This window comes from Nycticebus coucang, chromosome 9 (genome assembly GCF_027406575.1).
Source record: "Nycticebus coucang isolate mNycCou1 chromosome 9, mNycCou1.pri, whole genome shotgun sequence".
Taxonomy (NCBI): Eukaryota; Metazoa; Chordata; class Mammalia; order Primates; family Lorisidae; genus Nycticebus; species Nycticebus coucang.
The window spans coordinates 123,182,432-123,207,204 of record NC_069788.1 but is presented as its reverse complement, the minus strand read 5'-3'; the positions used below and the strand labels follow the sequence as shown (position 1 = coordinate 123,207,204).

The 24,773-nt window shown below is 35.3% G+C and overlaps 1 protein-coding gene across 11 annotated transcripts in view; it reads right to left on the bottom strand.

Moving 5' to 3' along the window:
* The window catches only part of GPHN (gephyrin), a 708,676-nt gene that overhangs the window by 140,526 nt on the left and 543,377 nt on the right, over nt 1–24,773 (bottom strand). For 7 of the 11 annotated variants that reach the window (XM_053602269.1, XM_053602260.1, XM_053602263.1 and 4 more), the window contains one exon: nt 24,192–24,234. In XM_053602269.1, the coding sequence (XP_053458244.1) occupies nt 24,192–24,234 (43 nt within the window). Of the gene's footprint in view, nt 1–8,237; nt 8,340–24,191; nt 24,235–24,773 lie in introns of all 11 variants that reach the window. The other 4 variants (XM_053602258.1, XM_053602259.1, XM_053602264.1 and 1 more) reach the window with 1 other exon arrangement.

The window sequence follows — 24,773 nt, the reverse complement described above, 5'->3', positions numbered from 1 at the left end:
TGTAGCTTAGATGTACAAAGCATTTAGTCTTTCATATAAATCTCACCAATTAAGAGAAAATGGTTTCAAAGCTCTAGGGAAACAATGACAATGATAACATTCATAGGGTCAGGATTATAGGGCACTTGGTACCTCTGAAAAAGTTTCTTGTATTGTCTTCATTTTAATATGTTTATAAGTTTTTCTACATGCTTATTCAAGATAATGAGGCTCATAGTGTTTCTTTAGAAACCCAGAAAGTATGGAAGGCTGGAAGGACTGCTATTTGCTAGAGCTGAATACAAATTACTAAAATTCTCCTGGGATTTCTGTACATCAAGATGATGAAACAGGCATTGCTGTCAAAAAATGTTAGTTCCTTAATTTATATCAATAGTTCATTATCACTCTAAGAATAAAACTACAATTCCTTAAAATAGTATATAAAACTTCCTTGCTTCTTTTCAACCTCTTCACCTAGAAAATTGATAATACAGTAGATTTCAGAATGTACTGTATTATTTCAGTTTCCTGCCACACCATATCATAGTCTTTCTGCCTAGAATAACTTTTCTCTCATTCTTCTGTTTTCCTAGGAAATTACTCCTGTTCTTTTCCAGCTTCTTTTTTTAAGAAAATACTCAAATAGTGATGGAAATGTCAAAAGGATCTTGGAGCAAGCTTCAAAAAACTTCCTCTGGCCAGACCTGATACAACTTGATTATCAAAATAAATTAGGATAATAAAGAGATTTTAATCTGTTTAATAAAAGAATCCGTGAACACATGCTAATATAAACATAATGATTTTTAAAAATTATTGTTACAATAGGAGACCAACTGTTAAATGAAGAAATGTTGGAATTAGAAAACCATCACTTGGCAACCATCATAGTAGTAATTGGTTTAGGGAAAAAAATCATCAATTGATGGTAAAAGCCTCCAGAAAAACATTAACTACAAAGGAATAACAGTAATTTTACAGTGGAAGATATCACTTTTGCCAAGTGATCAAGGTTCATCAGTAAAGGGAAAAGCTGAGAGATTGTGGTAAAAAATAACAGTGAAAAAAATAAAATGATATTAGAAAATATAATGAACAATATAGTGTTCTGGCTAACAGAACACTAAAAAGGATACAATGTTTTAAAGTTATAAATAAAGGAGTCAAGTGCAAACATTTTTTTTTTGTTTTGTTTTGTTTTGTAGAGACAGAGTCTCATTGTACCACCCTCGGTAGAGTGCCGTGGTGTCACACGGCTCACAGCAACCTCCAGCTCTTGGGCTTACGTGATTCTCTTGCCTCAGCCTCCCGAGCAGCTGGGACTACAGGCGCCCACCACAACGCCCGGCTATTTTTTTGTTGCAGTTTGGCCGGGGCTGGGTTTGAACTCACCACCCTCGGTATATGGGGCCGGCGCCCTACTCACTGAGCCACAGGCGCCGCCCCAAGTGCAAACATTTTTACAAAGGCAAGCAAAGCCTTTTTGACTTGAGGTAGCTTCAGATGATCAACAGGAGCTTTTCATGACTGTCTCTGGGCTTCACTACAAGGTATTCCTAAGGATTGACGGCTCTTGAGAAAGAGCCTAAGATTATGATCCCTGGGTTCTTGCCCTTATTAACAGCTCCAGTATTATATAAACACATTAATAATTATGGGTACTGGTTATTGCCATCATAGTAAAATACCAGTTTTAGACACAATCTTCTCTTTTTTACACTCCTTTTTCATCAGATCTTTCTCCTCATTGCTTTTGCTTTACTGTCATTCTGCTTCAGGAATATAAACTTCAGAGTTTGTGTATTATCTGATCTGGAGTCCCTTGGTTCATTCACTTCTGTCTTGCTGTCTGTTTTCTGGTTTGGTGCCCTCTTTTGGATCTCTGAATTATGCTTGCTTTGTTATGCTTCTAGGACTCTCAAAAGGCAAAAGACTGAGAATTCTCATTTCTCAAAGATGGAGCATGTTAGGACATAATTTTACAGGCATTAATAGAAGCATAAATCCTAAGTCAGTCTATATTTAGAATATTTTCTTTTTTCTTTCTTTTTTTTTTAAAGACAGAGTCTCACTTTGTCGCCCTTGGTAGAGTGCCATAGTATTACAGCTAACAGCAACCTCTAGCTCCTGGGCTTAGCTGATTCTCTTGCCTCAACCTCCCGAGTAGCTGGGACTACAGGCGCCCACCATAAAGCCTGGCTATTTTTTTGTTGCGGTTTGGCCAGGGCTGGGTTTGAACCCTGCAGTTTGGCCAGGGCTGGGTTTGAACCCTCTTGGTATATGGGGCTACTCACTGAGCCACAGGCGCCGCCTATATTTAGAATATTTTCATTGTAAATACCATTAGCATTAAAATACAAATCAGAATTGTTTTTTTTACTAATTCCTTGTTCCAAACATTCTCTAAACAAAAAGTAAAGAAAAAGTAACTTTTCTTTAGAAATTTAAGCTGTAATAGTTCAAAAAGTTATACTTGTCAAATACCTTATAAAGCTCTTTCCAAACATTAACTAGTCACCATAATGCCTTAGGAAAATGGACCCACAGAAGGTCAGTTATCTTTGCAGTTAAAGGTACTTTTTTTATCAGCTCACAAAGTTTCATTTCCCTTAGTCAATCTTAGTCACCCTATATGTTGGTGTTTCTCACATAAAACTTCAATTTTCAGAATCTCCAGTGTAAATAGTAACATCAATGATGAATAAAAAAGTAAATTTCAGTAATATCTTTTGTAAGATGTAAACAATGTCAACCATAATTTTTAGGGACCTGGTAAATGCTGACTGATAAGAGTTGGGAAAGGAAAACTTAGAACAGATGATCACAGAGAATGAAGCAGGGTCTTTCTCAAATGTGAAGATTGAGTCAATGTCAATAACGAAAAGAGAAATCTACAAACCTGACTTGAAGGAGTCATATCAAACATTATACAGAAATCTTTCAATAAGTGTATCAATATAAGATACAGAAGAGAGTGAAAATGATTCTTTAAATATTTGAATCTTAGATGTAAAAAAAAGAGGTGGGTTTTAGTTCTTTCTGTGCCCTGATATTTTGTATATTAATGAATTATCTAAAATTTCATGGGATTTATCAGTGTGTAGATAGTTCTATAATCCTTAAATTATACACTTCTAAGTGTGTAATGCAAGGGCTTATTTGTATTTCATACTTTTTATACTTAGAAGAAAAAATGTCAAAGAATATGCATAGTATTTGAGAGGAAAAAAGTGATCAAGCAAAGGTTAAACTTAAAACATAGCCTCAAGAGACTTGGCATATACACTCTCATGGCATACACCCTTTTCCCCAAAAGGTTTTCTTTGTAAGTGCTTGGGAACTAAGAGCTAGTATCTTGGATTAATTGATGTCTGCTGGTGCTTTCTGATTACTCGCGTTCTGTTTCTTGCTTTAAAAGAAAAGACTGTTGCAGCAGTAAAAAGAGTGAGATTGAGGGATCTAGCTTTAAGGTATTTTGCATGTAGTAGAAACTATGTGGTTATTTATTCTATATTTACTGGGCACTGGAAATAATCCAAATCTTTTATAGATATAAAAAGTGGGGTAAGTTTAATAGCAAATTCTGTTGATATGAGTGCTATAGTTTTCTACAAAAGTATGAACCATAGTATGATTATAACTGTAAAGAGCACAATACAATGCAAAATATATACTGAAAGAAAATTATATGTTATATTATATATGAAGAATATATATTATATGTAATATATCGTATATACGAAAGAAAATATTATATATGTGATCTCTCATGTAGTAGGAATGAGAATGACATTTTTCTTTCTATTTTTCTGTATTATTCAGATTTGACAATGACACTGTATCACTTAAAAAACTTTTGACCTGGAATACCCCAGCCAATATCATGGTCCAAATTATGAAGGTTCAGGAAAATTTCTCAACAGCATCTGCTTTAATATATTTACTGCTAGGGCGGCAGCTGTGGCTCAGTGGATAGGGTGTCAGCCCCATATACTGAGGGTGGTGGGTTCGAACCCGGCCCCAGCCAGCTAAAGCAGCAGTGGCAACTGCAACCAAAAAATAGCCAGGCGTTGTGGTGGGTGCCTGTAGTCCCAGCTACTCGGGAGGCTGAGGCAAGATACATTGCTTAAGGCCAAGAGTTGGAGGTTGCTGTGAGCTGTGATACTATTGCACTCTACAGAGGGTGACAGTTTGAGACTGTCTCAAAAACAAACTATATATATATATATATATATATTTATATTTACTGCCACACTAAGAAAAAATCCACTTTTTTCTTAGGGCTATGGTGTTTTATTATGAAGATAGAATAAAAACTTAGAAAATAAGCAATCCTAATTTAATGAAAGATTTGTTTTTTTTTATTGTTTTCTATGCATGAGTTATATGCAACTCATGCAGTGCTACAATTTTTACACTGCACGCTATGTGAGTAGTATGTGATTCATGACATACATATTGCATTTCTTTCTAAGAATTAAGTCTTTTGTCAATCCACAACATATTTCAGTGTGTCTGGAGTAGACCTTAGGTGTTCCTGGATGACGACCTCCAAATCATATCCCCAAGTATGTGTAACAATGTCACGTTGCTGTTTACTATCCTATTGATTTTGTTCAAAGTGCTACCAGGTGCACATTCAAGGCAAAATGTGCAACTGGAAGTTATGGTAATTGAAGAACATAGTCCAGCATGTGTGGCACGCATGGGTGGCCAGTTGGAGCAGGGTGACAGAAGGTGGGAGAGACCTCTAGACTGATAGTGACAAAAATGAGCAGAGGTTTCACAGCTTCACAAGGCCCTGGGCTCAAAACTAGTGTGAGTTAAATACAAGAAGTCCCCAAGTTACAAACATCCCACTGACACATGACCCACTCTTATGTATAGAGGCTATCATAGGTAATAAGTTAATGTACCTGTTCTAACTCACATACAAATTCAACTTAAGAACAAACCTACATCATCTGGGGGACTGCCTGTACAACTTGCATGGTAGGTAAGTGTGTTAATTGTGTTTTTAATTATCAAAAGCTTCTACTGCACTAGGGATAAACTTTAATCTTTTCATGATCTGGCCTTTCTCTTCCTTCATCACCATTTGCTTTTACACATACTCTTATTCTAGCTACAGCAAACTCAATAATTTGCAGTACACAGCATTTTTTTCATACACCTTTCTCAGCTACCCTTCACCTTCCAGCCCAACTAGCAAATACTTGCTTATTTTTCAAAACTTTGAAGATAATGTGTTATCAATATAGGACACTATAAATTACATAGTTGCCCTAGTTTGAAACTGCAGGTCATTCTTATTTTTTGTGCCTAGTTCTCAATCCTGTCAATTTTGGTTTCTTAATACTTCAGATACCCTTCTATTTCTATTGTTCAGCTTTAATTCAGGTTCTATCAGATTCCTGCTTCTGATCCTGCCCAGACTCACTCCATTCTTCATACAGTAGTACATGTTTTTTCAAAAGTTCAGATTTGATCTTGAATGTTTAAATTCCTCTAGTGGTATTTATAATAAGGTCCAAACCTTACTATTAGGATGACATTTACGTTTATCTGCAAAGCCTATATTGGCCAACTTGAAGTCAAGATCTGCTAAGTTCTCCAGCTTATTCTTTTCCTTATTCCCCTCCTCCTCCTCCTACTTGCCCACTCTCTCCCCATCTTTGTGTCAGAATGACTAGAATATGGTTAGCTCTCCTAAATATTATTTTCAATCAATATTATTTTAACTAGCCTTAATTAATATTATATTTTTAATTAGATGGTTAGCTCTCCTAAATATTATTTTCAATCAATATTATTTTAACTAGCCTTAATTAATATTATATTTTTAATTAGAGTCTTAATCTAAGCTAAATAGACTTGAGTTCAGGTGGGGAGAACAGCCTGTACAAAGCAGCTGTTTTACTCCCCTTCATCACTCTCCACTCTTCTCTACCCTGTTCTGTACCATTGAGGCTGGGATTTATGGATAGGATCAATAGTCTCCCTCTCCCTGTGTCTTCTGCTTGAGTTCAGCCAATGGGGGTGGGGGGTATTCATTGGTAGGAGAATGGAGACCAGAAGAGTGCAAAGTATTTATTCCTTTGGCTACCCTTCTTCTGGTTGGCAGAACTACGTCTCTCTACTGAAGCCTGCTGATTCTGTGAGACAGTGCTCTAAAAGTTATGAATCTTTTCAGGTAATTGTGCCTTTCTCTGGCCCCACAAGGTTCGGAGATAGCAACAATTCCCTGCTGTTGCTTACTTCAAAAGTTATTTTTCTCTTGTTTTCCTTAACCTTGACCACTCTGTTTTAGTTTCTTTATTAAATATTTCTCCATTATCTTTTGAGTATACCACCTGTCTCCTGCCAGGCCCCTGAATGAACAATTGCCAAAGGTTTAGAAAAGAATGTAGAGATCAGGCTAAAGCACTGGGTTCTTATTGGGGATCAGTGGGAGTTTAAGCTAGAAAAATTATTAAAACTAGATCCTGGAGGCCACTTAATGCTAGGCTTTGGAGTTTGAACTTTATCATGTAAGCCAATGAAAAACCATTTATATAACTTTATCACATAAGCTAATGGGACATTGGTTTCAAGCATGACAATGACACCCATAAAGATTTCTTGTGGATGACAAATTCTACCATAGAAAGCATAAACGATTTTCTTAATATACCAACTCTAAATAAATAGTACTTCAAGATTAAAAGACCAGATCTCCTGATTTTTAGTCTGGTGTGCTTCTTCCTGTACCATACTAGGTACTGGACTTCCCCTTCATTGCATTAAGTAAATAGAAATCAATTATCTTCTGTGTTAAGCATAGGGAGTAATGTTGTAATAATTAAGACGAGATTCTTATCTTCCTCAATCTTCCATGAAACTTAAACAAATAAGTCTGTATTTTAAGGAAAAATAATAGACTGTATCTATGCTTGTATTTTAAGGTACAAACAAAATACTGTGTATTATTAAAAAAAAAAAAGGGAATAACTACCCTGTTTCCCTGAAAATAAGACAGTGTCTTATTTTAAGGTGTGCTCCCAAAGATGCGCTAGGTCTTATTTTCAGGGGACGCCTTATCTTTCCTGTATGTAGGTCTTATTTTTGGAGGATGTCTTATTTTCGGGGGAAACAGGGTAATTCTGAGGGCGCAAAATGTAAGGCTTCACAGAGGAGGTGACAATTTAGTTGCTCTTTAATAAATGAGAAAAAGGGAAGGAACATCTGAAACTAGAGAAACAGAATAAACAAAATCATAGAGATTTGAAACATTTTTAGAGAATGAGGAATTGCCCAATGAGGTTATAGGATAGAGGTGGAGAGGATGACATACAAGGCGTAAAGCTGGTCACATAATTTTTTTTTTTTTTTTTTGAGACAGAGCCTCAAGCTGCTGCCCTGGGTAGAGTGCCATGTCATCATAGCTCACAGCAACCTCAAACTCCTGGGCTTAAGCGATTCTCTTGCCTCAGCCTCTGAAGTAGCTGGGACTACAGGTGCCCACCACAATGCCCGGCTATTTTTTGTCATTGTTGTTTGGCAGGCCCGGGCTGGACATGAACAAGCCAGCTTTGGTGTATGTGGCTGGTGCCTTAGGTGCTTGAGCTACAGGCGCTGAGCCACATAAGTTAAAAATTAATTTAGAGGTTTAGTATTGTAGAATTTGGAGAACCTCCAAGGTGTTCAGTTGGTATAATTTCCCAAACTTGCCAGTAGGAATGGATATGGAATGGATAACTAGGCCTTTCTCCTTAAGAGCTGATTCATTGTATTTGGGTGTGGATCATAAGGTCTTATTTTAACCAGGCCACCAATTTATTTGTAGAATTTGCAAGCTTGAGAAAGGCTGGTGTTATGCATTCATATTAAATGCCCAAGGTCTGGATGTCTGGTCTAGTCACTAAACAGAAATGCAAATGCAGAATACTTCACTGAGGTATCATCAGGGAAGGCTTCCTCCTCAGCCTGGTGTCCCTGGGGCCTCAATGGGGCCAGTTGTGTGAGGGATCAGGCATCCTAGCAAGGGCAGGGATCTGCTGTCAGTAGCCCAGGATAGTCAGGGCTTGCCCTGGCTCCTCACACCAGCTTCCTGGGAAACAAGCCTTCTGGGGTTCTCAGGGGAGCAACTGTGGTGGCCACATTCCCACCAATAGACATGGGTGGTAATAGGAAACGAGAGGATGTGGGGACAAGGGTAAGGTGGGAGAGGGCGGTTGGGGGAGGTTGGGCGCTCAGGTAGTCTGGACAACTCTCACCTGCCACCTGGGCTCGCTCCCGGCTCCTCCACAGCGGCTGGCTCCACGCCTCCCACCTCTCGCGAGAGAAGGAGGCGCCACTGCGCGGCCACTTCCGCCCTCCTTTAAAAAATTAAAACGAAAATATTTTTTCCTGAAAGTTTGGGCCAAAAACATGGGTTGCGTTATGCATGGGAGCATGTTATACATGGCAAAATATGGCATATTCTTGATATTAACTGCTTATCAGATATGTGATTTTCTCTGATTCTGTAGTTGCCTTTTCACTCTGTTGTGTCCTTTGATGTTCAAAGTTTTAAGTTCGATGTAGTCCCTTTTGTCTGTTTGCTTTAGTTGTCTGTTTTTGGTGTCATATCCAAGAGATCATTTCCCATTATAACGTTGGAAAGCTTTTCTCCATGTTTTTTCTAGGAGTTTTATAGTTTCTGGTCTTTTGTTTAGATCTGTGATCCACTTGGAACTCATTTTTGTGTATGGTATGAGAGTCCATCTTCATTATTTTGCATAAGGATAGAGATGTTTGTTGGAGACTGCCTTTTTCTCTATTGAGTGGTTTTGGTACCCTTATCAAAGATCATATATAAGAGGGTTTCTTTCTAGGTTGCATTTTCTGTTCCATTGGTCTGTATATTTATCTTTATGCCAGTGCCATACTGTTTTTGATTACTGCAACTTTGTAGTAGGTTTTAAAATTAGGAAGTGTGAGGCTTTTAGCTTTGTCCTTTTTCAACATTGTTTTAGGTATACCAGGATCTCTGACACTCTACATGAATTTTAGGATGTAATTTTCTAATAAGAAAAGTGATTGGCATTTTGATAGGGGTTACAATGAATGTGTATATTGCTTTGGGTAGTATGGATAACAACAGTAAGTCTTAACAATATAAAGTCTTATAATTCATGAACATGGGCTGTCTTTCCATTTACTGGAATCTTCAACTTCTTTCAGCAATTTTCATTTCCTTATTCCTAAGTTTATTCCTAAGTATTTTATTCATTTTGATGTTATTATGAATGAGTTTTCTTAATTTCCTTCTCAAATTGTTACCTGTTCACTGTTAGTATATAGAAATGCAACTGCTTTTTGATTGATTTTCTGTTCTGCAACTTTATTGAATTCTTTTATTAGTTCTAAAAGTGTGTGTGTGTGAGAGAGAGAGAGAAAGAGAAGAATTTTTAGGGTTGTCTATTTGTAAGATCATGTCATATGTAAATAGAGATAATTTTATTCCTTCCTTTCAAATTGGAGTACCTTTTATTTCTTTCTCTTGCCTAATGTTACACAAACTTTTGGTCACTCTGCATATTGAATAGAAATGGAAAAAAAATAAATGTTTTTGCCTTATTCTTGATCTTAGAGAAAAAACTTTCAGCTTTTCACCACTGAGTAGGATGTTAGTTGTCAGCTTTTCATGTATGACCTCTATTATGTTGAAATAATTACCTTCTATCTTGTTTGACTGTTATTATCATGGAAGGTTGTTGAATTTTGTAAAATGCTTTTCATGCATCAACTGAGATGATCATGTGATTTTTGTTCTTTTAATGTGGTATATTACATTTAAGTTCATACATTGAACCATCCTTGCATCCTAAAAGGAGTACCTCCAAGGTGACCATAGTGATATTCAACAATGAGGTATGTAGCACTTTTTCTAGGAGAAGTTCATGAACATAGTTGTCTGACCGTGTATACTAGAATTAAATGTGCTTTAGGTGCCCCAATTATAGTATTATAGTATTCTGTATTTTTGTGTGTGTGTATATATATATATATATTTTTTAATATTTATATATTTTTTTTCCTCCTTTATCGGTGAGCTTTGTATTTTCATACACTTTCATATAGTGTAGTTTCATTTCAACTTGCAGAATTCCCTTTGTCATTTCTTATACTGCAAGATCTACTTGTGATGAACCCTCTCAGTTTTTGTTTATCCAGGAAAATATATTTCTCCTTCATTTTTGAAGGACAATTTTGCTAGGTACAGTGTTCTTTGTAGGCAGATTTTTCCTTTGTTTTTCTTTTAGCATTCTGAATATATCATACTATTCCTTTCTGGTCTGTAAAGTTTCTGTTGAAATATCCAATGACATTTTTATGGGAGCTCCCTTGGACAAGATAACTCACTTTTCTCTTGCTTCTTTCAACATTTTCTCCTTGTCATTGACTTTTGGTGGTGTGGGTGTCTATGTACTCACCCTAGCTGTATCCTTTGACCTTCAAGTATCTGGAGATACATTTCTTTTCTTTTTTTTTTTTTTTTTGCAGTTTTGGCTGGGGCTGGGCTTGAACCTGCCACGCCCAGTATAAGGGGCTGCTGCCCTACTCTTTGAGCCACAGGCACGGCCCTAGAGGTATATTTCTTTCCTCAGATTATGGGAAGTTTTTGAACATTATGTCTTCAAATAAGTTCTATGTTCCTTTCTCTGTCTCTCATCCTTCTGAAACTCTCATAATGTGCACACTGGTCCACATGATGACATTCCATAAGTCCCCTTGTATTTCTTTACTTTCTCTCATTTTCCTCTTTTTACTCCTTTGACTTGATAATTTCAAATGACCTGTGTTTGAGTTTGCTGATCAAGCCTGCTGTTGAACACTCTAGTAAATTTTTCAATTCAGTTACTGTATTCTTCAACTCTAGAATTTCTGTTTGGATCTTTTAAATAATTGCTATTTGGTGATAGTCTCATTTTAAAAGATAATAATTTTGACTTATTTGCCAGGTAATCATAGATTTCCATGTCTTGGAGGAGGATTTCTAGAAATTTTGTTCCTTTGATTGGGTTTGTTTCCCTAGTTCTTGGTATGCCTTGTGATTTTTTTGCTGAGTTTTATACATTTGAGAAAACATTAACATCTCTGAGTGTTTACATACTGGTTTTATACAGGGGAAGAGCCTTAACAGTCAGCTTGGCTAGAGATTCTGGAGGCTTCTGAAACCTTTTTTGGGAGATGTGAGTTCTCTGTGCCTGTTCATGTTATTTCTCAATTAGAAGTTTACAGGTATCTTTATCAGAAGTATGTAATATTTTGCTCCTTCTGGTTTTATCACAGCACTGCAGGCTCTGTAGTACTGTTGCTGGGAGCCACCCCTGCTCTTTATTCTTAGTGGCCCTCAGGCATCCAAAGTATGCCAGTTCTCTGTCAGCACCTTAGTTAGTCAAATCAGAATCCATTCCCTTGAACAGCTCTCCAAAACTGTCTCTATTTTTGCTTAATTTCAGCAGCCCCCCAGGAGGCATCTAAGCTATGCTGGTTCTGTCAATGCAGTAAGACAGAAATCAGTCCATTGGACAGCCCTCTGAAAAGCTGGAATGTTTGATGCATAGTCTGTTCTTTCCCCACAGAGAAAAGCCCTAAGTCAGGCGTACTCTCTTGACCACGCTAAACTGTAGTGACGTGGGGAAGGAGAGGTCACAAGTAAAGTAGAACAGTTCTTCTTATCCATTTCAATGTGGCTGTTTGTGGCTTTGTATTGGCATGGAGTAATACAACTTCTTACCTGTTTTCTGAAGTTCTCATGAAGGTACTGTGGTCCCATATTGCTTTGAAGTTGATGTCTCTGTGTGGAAATGAGAGCTGGGATTTTCTATTCTTAGCTATCTATACCAGCTATAATATTGACAATGAGGAATGAGAAAGATTGACTAGAAGTAATGAATGATACAATTTCTCATATAAAGTAAAAGTATAATAATCTGGGAAAATAAGATAAGTGAGACCAAATTTAAACTGAATAGCAAATACTACATAAGAAATCTAGGTTTTACTAATAGAATAATGATATTTAATAGAAAATAAGATAAGTGAGACCAAATTTAAACTGAATAGCAAATACTACATAAGAAATCTAGGTTTTACTAATAGAATAATGATATTTAAGAGCCAAGTATGGTGGTACATGCTTGTGGGAGGATGACTTGAGCCCAGAACTTTTATGAGTCTAGCCTGGGCAACACAGCAAGACCCTGTCTGTAAAGAAAGGTTTTTCTTGTTTTTTTTTCTTTTATTTATTTATTAATTGTCTAACCATTCTTTCCCCTCAATATATTAAGGGGGTACAAATGTGTTTGATTCATGGTACTTTTCATAATGCTTAAGTTGGGGCTTTTGGCATGCCTTTCACCCAGTAAGTGTTCATTATACCTGAACACGTTTTTAAGCATTAAAAAACACAAGTTTTTAACACAAGTTTTCAACCCTCTCAAATTTTTTTTCTAAATTTGAGAACTTAGTAAATGAGCAAAATGAGGTTATAATAAAGAAAATTAAATAAAGTTGATTTATTTGGAAGATTAGATGAGAAAGTTGAAAGAGACAGAGCTTAGATATAGTAACTTAATAAATATTTATGAAAATCAATTGCTAATTATCTTTAGTTACATGAAGAAAGATCATCTAAGTGACAGTAATCTGCTGTTGTCTGATTCAGTGAATGCCAATCAGGAGGATAAGGAATTAAATTATGGCAAGAGAGAATGAGAAAAATTTTTCTGAAAATAAGAGCTGCAAGAAATTAGCATACTTCTCCAAGAATTACTTCAAAATCCTCTTTCCTGAGGATTATGAAAAAAGGGAAAACTTCAATTTTCTTATAAGCAAGGTACAAGAAAATTAACAAGAGAACTATCTATATAGGATAGATTAAAAGGCATATGACTAAAACTAAAAGTCTGATAATATACTCCCAGTAAGAGGTAATAAGTAATAGGTCCTAAATCTGGATAGCTGTAGTGAGAATGAAGGAAGGGATAGGGCCAAAGTGAGAACATGAAATAATTTGAGGAGAAGGAAAAGTTAAGAAATACAATATTTTTAATAAGCACATTAGTGTTTTTGCTAATTTTTATTTCTCTCCTCCTAATTTCCTTTTTAGGATATTCTGCTATCCTTTGATTGTTTTGTCTTCCTCAGGTACTGCTTTCATTTATTTATTCACTCACCCATTCATCCCATTTACTGAGAGACTAGATTTTTGGAATAGTATCAGTGAGCAAGATAGATGAGGTTTTACAAGAAGCTTAGAGTAGAATGGAAGAGACAGTAGAGAAGATAAACAGGCTTCCAAGACCCTAGAGAAGAACATAGGAGGGTACATTTGATCAAATTTGGGAGGTGACATAAAGCCTCCTAGAAGAAATGTACAGTAAGTAGGAGCTGTCCAGGGTTTGGAAAAGATGTGAAGTCAGTATTTTGGGAAAGATGGAACTATTTGCAAATTGAAAGGTTCATATGACTATGCACTGAATTCAAGGTGCGAGTAGTAGAGACAACACTAGAGGCAAACAGAAGCCAGATGACAAGTATTTAAAAGGGCTTGGGTTTTTATCCAAAAATAGAAGACGGTATTACAAAGTTAAAGTTATCAAAGGAGCATGACAAGTTTAGATTTTTATTTTGGAAAGATAAAAATGGTTATAGGAAGGGGGATAAAACTTTGTAAAGATTTTTGGTTTGGAAAACTAAGTGACTAATGATGTTCACTCCTTAAAATATGAGAAGAGCAGGTTGAGATTATAAATTTGTTTTAGTCATGTTGAATATGAGATATTTGTGGAACATCTGAGAAGAGATCTACAACAGATGATTTGAAATATATGTCCAAAGTTTAGGGAAAAGTTATGGGCTTTAGTTACAATTTGACTTACTTGAAGGCACTATGAGTGGATGACCTGTTTGTGCAGAATACAGAGTGTGAATAGAGGCCTAAGAGACACTTCTGAAAAACATCAATATTTAATGAATGGGCCAAAAAAGAAACCTTCACAGAAGCTAGACACTTGAAAAACAGTGTTTAAAAGGAACAGTAGGAGAAAGAAAAGCCAAGAAATATAATTGTTTCAAGAAAAAGGGAGTGATTTAAAAATGTATTCAAGCTGGATTTCCCTTCTTTTAGGCTTTCCCTTCCTTTTACACCTTACTAATGGTCTGAAATACATTCATTTTCTTCAAACTCTGCTCTCAAAGGTGACATTCAAATTACCTGATAAGTTTATGTAAGACTAATGGATTTTAAAGCTTTAATTGTTACTCCAATTAGTTAACATATTTTCATTGAAAAAGTGGATTTTTGGAGATAATGCCTTCACTCTAATGAACAGTTGTGGCTGTGTATGGCGGCTCATGCTTATAATTCTAGCACTTGGGGAGGATGAGGCAGGAGGATCCCTGCTCAGGAGTTTGAGACCAGACTGAGCAAGAGCAAGACCCCATCTCTAATAAACAAACTAACAAACAAATAAAGGAAGGCTTATTATAAAACAAAGAATAATTGAATTACGATAATACATGTAATAGTAATGAGAGTAGTACTAATAGTAACAATAATAATAAGAGCACCTACAAAGCTATACTAAGAACAGCCTGGTATTGGCATAAAAACAGACACATAGTCCAATGATACAGAACAGAATAGAGAACTCAGAAATAAATCCACATACTATAACCAACTGATTTTCAACAAGTGTGCCAGGAACATATATTAGGAAAAGGACACTATCTTCAACAAATGGTGCTGGAAAACTGGATATCCACATGGAAAAGAATGAAACTAGACCTCTATCTATAACTGTATATAAAAATCAACTCAAAATGGATTAAAGACTTAAACATAAGACCTGTACCTATAAAACTACCCGAAGAAAATATGGGGGAAAATTTTCAGAACATTAATCTAGGCAAAGATTTTATGGCTAAGACTTCAGAAGCATAGGCAACAAAACCCAAAAATAGATAAATGGGACTATATTAAACTACAAAACTTATGTACAGCAAAACAATCAACAGAGTAAAGAGACATTCTAAAAAATGGAAGAAAATATTTATAAACTATTAATCTGACAAGGGGCTAATAGCCAGGATATATAAAGAACTCAAACAACTCAACAGAAAAAAACAAATGACCTCATTAAAATGTGGGCAAATGACATGAACGGACATTTCTCAAAAGGAGATATATAAATGGCCAACAAACATATGAAAAACAGTGTTCAACATCACTAACCATTAGAGAAATGCAAATTAAAGCCACAATGAGATAACATCCTACTCCAGTCAAACACTTTTACAAAAGAGGTGTTGATTATGTTCAAATTCATTGTTTTATAATATCTAGTTTTATTAACAGACAATCTCTGAAAATATGTCTTTTGGCTTTATTGAAAATAATAAACTGGTTGACAGAGGAAACAATTAGAGGCAGAGAAATGAAATAAAAGAATAATGTCATATTATCGCCATAGCATATGTAGTAAAAGAACAATTTTGGCATAGATAACCATGTTAAATTAAAAATGTGGGCAATATAATCAGAGAGCCAGGTTTCAAATACTGGCTATAGCTCATACTATTAGTATACTTACAAACAACTTATTTAACTATGAAATCTTTAGTTCCTTTCCTATTTAATTTAGAAATACATAGAATTTTACTCATGAGATTTGTTGTCATTATTGTAAAAATTATGAATCATGCAGGAAAGTATTTGAAACACAGTCAATAAAAATTAACCTGTTTTATCATCATCAAAAAATAGCAATACTAGTAGGATTTGCAGTAATAACAATAACAGCAGCTAACATTTATTAACTGATTATTATGTACCTAATATTACGCTATTTAATCGTTAGCCCATGAGGTAGATACTCCTATTACATTTTACAGGTGAGAAAGCTGAAGCATAAAGATATTGAGCACTTGTCCAAATTCACAAAACTAGTAAGTACAAAAACCAAGATTTGAGTAGAGGTATAGTTAGACTGTATAGGGTGCATTCTTTTATATGATGAACCAGTGAAGGCAGGAGTTTTGAGGCCTGTGGACGATGCACTGAAACTGAATATATACTAAAAAAGTAACCACTTTTCTTTGTTTATGTGTAAGCCTGAATTTAGCAGTGCATCAAATTTAGAGTGTATAGCTTGTTATAATACAAATCTTACATACCTAAAATGGTTTTATAATTTACTGCTACCTTAAGAATGAAAATTTTGACATGTAATATTTTAAATGTTAAGTGATTTTAGTGGACTGGATCTATCACTACAGGTAATATTCACTAAACCTGATAATGGGGTAATGGACAGATTTCATTAAAATATGTAAATTCTCTGTCATTAAAATGATGTTGGCGGGCGGTGCCTGTGGCTCAGTCGTTAAGGCACCTGCCCCATATACCGAGGGTGGCAGGTTCAAACCCGGCCCCGGCCAAACTGCAACCAAAAAATAGCCGGGTGTTGTGGCGGGCGCCTGTAGTCCCAGCTACTCGGGAGGCTGAGGCAAGAGAATCGCTTAAGCCCAGGAGTTGGAGGTTGCTGTGAGCTGTGTGAGGCCACGGAACTCTACCGAGGGCCATAAAGTGAGACTCTGTCTCTACAAGAAAAAAAAAAAAAAAAATGATGTTGGCAAAAAGTGAATATCTAATATTTCAGTATGGATATTAAAATATGTGACTAATGAGGAGATAGTAGATAAGTAAAATCATAAATAGAAAAAAATTCAGTATATTATCATCTTCAAATTTAATTTCTGAAACCTTTGAGTGTTAAGGTTCACTGATTCATTGGGAGGGAATCTAAAAATCATAAAATTAAATTGACTAGAATAAGACTAGGAAACTTTTACACATGAAATAACAAGCGAAACATAACAGAAAGTCAGGATCTGTAGTTAAACTACTGTATCTAAAATTTTTCATTTAATAGTTGAAGTAGGAATTTTTAATGAATGATATTTATCTCATCTATGTCCTTTTGAATCCTGTTCACTGTATGAATGTCTACAATAAAAGAGTAATGTCTTCAAATAAACTTGTCTTAGAGATAAAATTTTTTAAAAATTAAAAGTGTATTAATAATGAGGGATGAATGTTGTAGTCTGAGCACTGGCAGAATAATTTGGCAGAAAAGAGTTCCTTGAATAAGAAGCAATGATGAGCCAGTTTCTCAGAATAGAGCCATGGGAAATCCCTTACTTCAGTAGCAACTTAACTGAATCATTATTCTAGTTAATTGCAACTAAAGTAGTAAAATCTTTTAATCCATTAAAAGAGCAATCAGTTTTGCATTTACACATTGAAAAACTCAAGCTCCTATTTTATATTTTGTTCAAATAAGAATCACTGTGAATACCAGTGCCTAGGATGCTAAAATCACTACCACAGAAAGAGTGCACATGACCTAGAACCTCTATAGCTCTGTGTACACCCACATGTATGCCTGTGAACCCGACCTATAGTAAGAGGGATCATTAAGTTATGACTTCCCCTGTTGGAGAAAAAGAGAAAAGGATGATCCCAGTAGCCTTCACTACCAGAGAATTCCATACCTTCATCACTGCTATGGATACCCAAAACATTAGCGGCTGATTACCAATGTGATCTTTGCTGATGGTAATCTCAGTTGACAGAGCTGCATGGAGACCATGATGCTGTGCCCTTACTGAAGCCAGAATTGCTTCCCCTCACACCCACCCTTCATCCTCACACCCACATACAGGTGAAGGTCTGTTCCCACCAAAACCAGTTTATAGAATCTGGAAGAGGTAGCTGGTTCATTAATGGTGTAGACATTAGGGCAAGGAAAATCAAGGAAACTTTACAGCACTAAAGTAACAGAGTAAGTTTTTAGTAACCAACCCCAAAGAAATGAAGATCTATGAATTGTCTGGCAAAGAGTTCAAAGTAATAATTAAAAAAAAAATATAATCTTTCTTTTTTTAGAGATAGGGTCACCCTGTGTTGCCCGGGCTGGTCTTGAACACCTGGCCTCAAATGATCCTTTCGCCAATAACCTATTTGTTAAGGGCCTAATATCTAGAAGACATAAAAAATTCCTGCAACAACAGAAAGCCAAACAATCTAACATGGACAAAAGACTTCGAGAGAAATTTTTCCAAAGGTATACAAATGACAAACCAATGTGAAAAGATACTCCACAACATTAGTCATTATGAAAAAGAAAATCAAAAGCACAATGAGATACCATTTGACTTCCACTAGAATGGCTGCAACAGAAAAAAAAAAAAAGGGAAAATAACACGTGTCAATAAGGATGTGAAAATATCGGAACCCTTGTGCACTGCTGTTAGGAATACAGAATGGTTCAGCTACTGTGGAAAACAGTTTTTCAGTTATTCATAAAAATAAACATAGTTACTGTATGACCCAGAAATTCTACCTCCTAGGTATATACCCAGAATAACTGAAAACAAGTACACAAACAAATAGGTTTACACGCATGTTCATAGCAGCACTCTTCAAAATAGCCACAAGGTGAAAATAACCCAACTACTTGTCCATCAAATGATCAATGGATAAACAAATTGTGGGGCAAAAATAAAATGGAATATTATGTAGTAATAACAAGGAGTGAAATACTGATGTATGCTACGACATTAAAGAACCTTGAAAACATTAAGCTAAATAAAAGAATTGATACATAAAGTTTCACATATTGTATGGTTCCAAGTATAAGAAATATACAGAACAGGTAAATCCCTAGGAGACAGAAAACAGATTAGTGGTTCCTAGGGGCTGGGGAGAGAGGGTAATGAAGAGTACCTGCTTAATGACATGGGGTTTCCTTTCAGGGTGATGAAAATGTTTTAGAACTAGTAGAGGGGGTGGTTGAACAATACTACAAATTTACTAAATACCCTTGAATTGTTCACTTTTAAATGGCTAATTTTATATTTACATTTATATTTAAAGAAAGATCAAGAGGAAGGACATTGATTGATGATTTATTCTGTGTGAACTTTGGCATTCAATGGTGATTCACTTGATGCTTCTAAAAAAATCCTGTGAGTTAGAAAGATTGTAGACCCTCTGTCCCTCTGGTTATCAGTTAATCCAGAAAATATCAAAACATTAACTGAAGACTTCATTCTTGGAATAAAAGATGACACTTCATCTCTAACTCTAGTGGAATCCAAATGTGAATAAAGTAAACTGCTTTAGTTTATTTCAGACTTGCATTGACTTGATTCTCTGAAAAATACAGCTCCTTATCCCTACCTAGTTAGGTAAGTTGCTATTATCATAAGCTCCACCTACTGGGTACTTACACTGACTGACACCTGAAGATTATACTTAAACGAGGTTAATACACCAAAAATCTAATATGTTAAAACTAAAAATTTAATAGGTTTTTATTACTGTAGATCCCAGTAAGATTTCTTGGTTTTAGCCCCTTTGCTTCAATTTGAGCTCTGCTCAGGTTTTAATTAATTTTGCTTAGATGCAAATTTTATTACGTAGAGCAGAATGGCCAAAATTAAAAATAAATCTCTTTCTCTCACTTCATTTCTCTTTCTTTCTCTCTCTCTGACACACACACACTTCTTGCCTTGCTATCTCCATCAATTCTAAACTATTATATCACGATCTTGATCAATTTTAATTTAGCTATGCCAGTGAAAGGCCTAACTTATACTTGACTTCAAAATATCATAAACATTCCAACATTAAACCCACAATGAAATGCAATGAAGATTCTGCTAAGGTAGTGTTCTCCTTAAATGAGTTAACCATTTGTGAGAAGCCAGCATTCAACAATATTGGAGGTCCCAGGGAGACCCACTCAAAGAGTGAGACCTACTTTCTACTACAGCAGGACTCTTGATCTGAAAATTCCTTTGTTGGATGTGGAAGAATTAAAGCGGTCACCCCGAGGAACTTTTGATACGAACAAAATGATTTATTTGAGGTGTGCCTTAGAACAAAAAGGGAACAAAATTCCAAACACTACAGGATTGCAGTTTTTGATTGGTATGAAGAAATATCCCTAAGAAATTCAGGTTTGAAAAGTACTTCCTTAGGAAATTGTTGGCCAAGGGAAAATAAAACTGTTTAAAAAAAAAAAAAAAGAAAAAAAGAAAAAGTCTTTTAAATTCTCCAAAACCAAATCTGGAATCTAATTAAGAGGATTCCTAGGTCTCACTGTCTGTTGGAGGCAATGGGGCAATGCATTCCCAACTTTTCTAAAACTGCCATGCCACTATATGACTTAACCAAGTCCTTAGAAACTGAACCTCTTTCCTGGGCACCAAACATGAACAGACCCTCCGTGAGTCAAAATTAGTTCTTTAATAACTTCCTACCCTGGGTTACCCCTTCTACAACCTGAGGATACAGTATTCAACTCTGAAGGACGCCGTGTTCCAGATGATATCTTACAATCAAAGACCAGGCCCTCACCAGTGAACCTGCTGGAACATCCTCCGGAAATTTGAATAGTAGCATGAATGTATCAGGATAACTACAAAAACAGATTTTCTACTGTACATAATTAATATTGATAGGAAAGCCTTACTATGTGTCATCTGTCACCAACACAATCCTGGTAAAATTAAAAGGTGGGACAGGGCCAAGAACCTAACGTCAAGGCCCCCAGGGAATATCTTTAAAGTGATGTCACAAAACCATTCTTTAAAAGTGGGTTTAGAGTATGTCTCAGCTATTGTTTACTCTTGGTAAACCCTTTCCTTGACAGAGAACAACTCTATTTTGTGTTTGCAACCTGGGGAGTTCTGATGTCTCTCTCTTATAATTGAGACACTTGTTTTATTTGGCCTACTACTAAACAGTTTTATAAATCTTTGCTACTTAGTAAGAAATTTCACTGTCCACATCATCCCCAATCTTCAGGCAATGTAAAACAAACACAATTCTAAAAATCAAATTAGTAAAACTTTCAGAAATTCTATGTTGCCCAGGCTGCTCTCAAATTCCTGGCCTCAAGTAACTCTCTTTCCTGCCCTGGCCTCCCAAAGTGCTAGGATTACAGGTGTAAGCCACTACACCTGGCTTCATAAAATTAAGTATATTGACTAAGAACTCTATATCTGCTGAGATTGGGGATAAGACCTATTCTCTTGGCTTAATTTGGATAATCTTGGCTTTTGGCTAAGAAAAGGATCATGAGGATAATCCTTTACACATTTGTGTAGCATGGTGCAGATGTGTTCTAATACAATAGAATAGGAAAATACTTTGACAACTTCCCCCAGATACTCAATATACTACTGTGAGATATCCCAATTAGAGGTGATGGTCTGGACTAATCACACTCCCAAATGTTAATGGCTTATCTTTCAGCTCAGAGTAAAGAATGACCACCAAGAAAAACCCTGGTATGTGAAACCATCTACAGTTACAGTTTATTGTCTTCATTAGCTTAACATATTATTTCATTGTCTTTGTCAATACACTTTACTATTCTATGAAACTTTTTCCTTGAAGATAATGGTTGTAAATAATCTTATTGTTTATTCCAGAAACTTCTGGAAAGAGCCATCAACTCTGAAAAAGAAAGTATCAAAAGACAGTTTACATACCAAGGCGCTCAGAACCCCTTGCCTTGCTATGTATATCAATCTGAAAGGATTATACCAGGATTCTTATCCAATTCTAGTCAAGCGCCACATTAAAAAAGATCTGCTTTAACCTGGCTTATTGTACCCTCAATGAATCCCCAACAATAAAAAAAAAAAAAAAAAAAAAAAAAAAAAAAAGATCTGCTTTAAACCAAACTTCAAAATCTCATAAATAGCCTGACTTTGCTCTTGCCATTTGGAGACTTTGAGTCTGAGAGTAAGACTTTGTTAAAGTTATATTCTTTTTTACTATAGTAACCTTTGTTGTCAGTGGTTATTTTGACGATATTTTAAGGAGCCAAAGAAAAGTTACCCCTTAATTTGACAAAAGGGTGACTAAATTCTAGATAACTCCATTACATTCTAACATTTGTCCTTTCTCTAGGATCCATTGATCTTCTGTGCTGACATACATACACACATACTATATATGTGTATATATATATACACACACATATGTAAATTTATATATTTATATGTATGTTTATATTTAAAAAGAAGTTTATTTTAGTTTTTTTTTATGTTGGCTGCATTTTGGAAATGTATTCCTTGAGGGTAGTTTAATTAGTAAATAAGTAAAAAAATGAGTAAAGCAAATGGAATAGGGGTATTCAAGAAGGATTAATCACCTTAAGTGGGGGGAACTCAGAGGAATCTATTTGAATTGAGTCTTGAAGGATAAGTAAGAGTTCTCCAGGAAAACAATGGAATGAATAGTTTATGCAAGGGGAAAGGTTCAAAGGAATAGAGGAAGGATATAGCATTGAGAGAACGGAAGAGCTAATAGGTTCTATATGATTGTAGTATGGTAGTACATGGCAAAGGAAGACAAAAAGGAAGATAAAAATAGTCTAAATAAGCAATGGGGTACTGAAGCTAAGAAGTTCAAAGGTAGAACAGCTCAAAAACTTAATATATTGAAAGCTGAAGGTGATGAAAGGTCCTGGGTATGGCCATGGGTAGGAGTATGAGTTTATCAAAGTGGTATTGAGAGGGAAGACCATAAACATAAAAGTCACAGAACTATGAGGCTGTGATGTTGGATGGATTAGAAGATTATAAGGACCATCTACATGATTATTTTATCTTAAGAAAACATGATCAGAAAAACTGGAGCCATTATGAAGTGATGATAGTTAACAAGCCAGTAAGAACACAACTGAAATGAAAGACAGTTCTAATATTGTGCACAAAGATCCATGATAGATGTGAAAGAAGGTTCAAAGGGAACCGTTCTCAATGAGAAATTATTTTTCTTCCTAATCACCATAATCACTATCAGTGACTTATCATCATTTCAGGAACAACAATAAATGGGAACTACATCATAAAATATCATTTTCAAGTTCACTTGTCTTTATTGTTTTATTTTAGTGAACATTCAGTCATCTCTCCACCAACCCTTAAGTTTCTTGACTTTAGATCCCTGGTAAGGCATTATAGGAATTTACATCTCTTACTAGTGAAGAACCCTGCCCCCCACGCAGATTCACCTGTCTGTTGAATGTTATGGAAATTTGTGATATAACCATGTCTGTTTACATTTTTTTTTTATATAATTCTAATACAATCATCTTGGCCAAACAGTTGCAGTATGCTTGTCTGAGGGTGTTGAGCTAAGATAACAAATTTATAACACAGAAAAGGAAAATTTTACACTTAAAAAACTATGGACTTTTACCTATTTGAAGTTCTTCAAGTACTTTCTGATTGTTAAATAATACTGACATTTTACTAGAAATATAAATCATCCCATTTACTGAAACTCCCAGTGGGTATCCAGTAGACCTGTTTCAGTATGGTCCTCCTGTACTACTTCTCTTGATAAAGATTCAGGAAGAGGATGGGATGATGTCATTAGGCTATCAAGTTACAGAAAATAATAATAAAATACGTAGCATTTATGCAGTACTTTTCTTAGGATTCCCAAGTTTTTAAGTCACAACTTTTAATATAACATCATTTCAAATATGCAGATGAAGAAAAGCTTTTTATAGTTATTTTTTATAAGATAGAAAAAGGAAAAGGAATAATACACAAAATTAAATGACTTCCAGTTAAGGCTATTAGTGATCAAAAAAAAAAAAAATAAAATTGAGGCTTGTTTACCCTGGTTCAGGCTCTATGTTTTAAAACAAACTGTTAAGCTAAGATCTCTCAGGAATTTATAGTCACAAAAATATAATACCCTCTCAGGAATCACATTTTTTTAAAGTTAGCCTCCTTTAATGGATTTACATTATGATTTTTTTCAGTTAGTCTGTTTTTAAATAGTTTTGGCAATGGGGTCATTAAAGATAGTCTGAGTCACAGAGAAGGCTCATTCCTACCCTGATAGGACTGCATTGAAGTTCTGTTGTCAGCTCAAAAAATAATAGATTAAGGGAAATATTCTTTGATATACTGAAATTAATATTTTTAGAGAGTGAAAGCCCTAATATTCATATTCTTGATGTAAACTTTACTCACTGCTGTTCTTTATTTTTTTCACCAAAATGTCATTTTTAGCTTTACATTCTGATGAACCATTAAGCTCTAGTTCAGTATCCCACCTAAAATGATAAAACACTTACTGGCTCTGAGAATGTTCTCCTTGCTGCTGCACCTGGACTGGACCTGCAGAGAGAGCATAAACTCAGTAATTTAGGGCTCATAACATGGAATACCAGAGATGCATATTTAATGGGCAAGCTCCTGAGGTCTAGGAGCAAAGGCTTGACATATCTTGTTACATTTGTTTCATGTAGTTTTTATTCATCCTTCCCTTACTTTAAGGAAAGAACTGACAACCAGAAAAAAACTGAGGTTCTATATTATAAATTGGGCAAGATAAACCAAAGGCAATTTTTATTCATTTGTATTTAAAATCAGAAAAAAAATCAAGTTGTTGTATATTCATTTGAAAATAGAGATGCTAAATATTAAGGCATTTAGGATATTTCTTGACTCTAATAATGAAATTCAAGTAAAACTTGTAATCAAGTACTCCATTTTAGTCTTTTTTAGGATATATATGTTAATGGGGGAAAACAGAAATCCTCATATATAACATTTACCTGTGATTCTAATATCCTTTGTTGTTCATTGATTATATTTATTATATTAATAATTTATTATAGTTACATTAATTATAAAAGATGCATCTGTTGAAAATC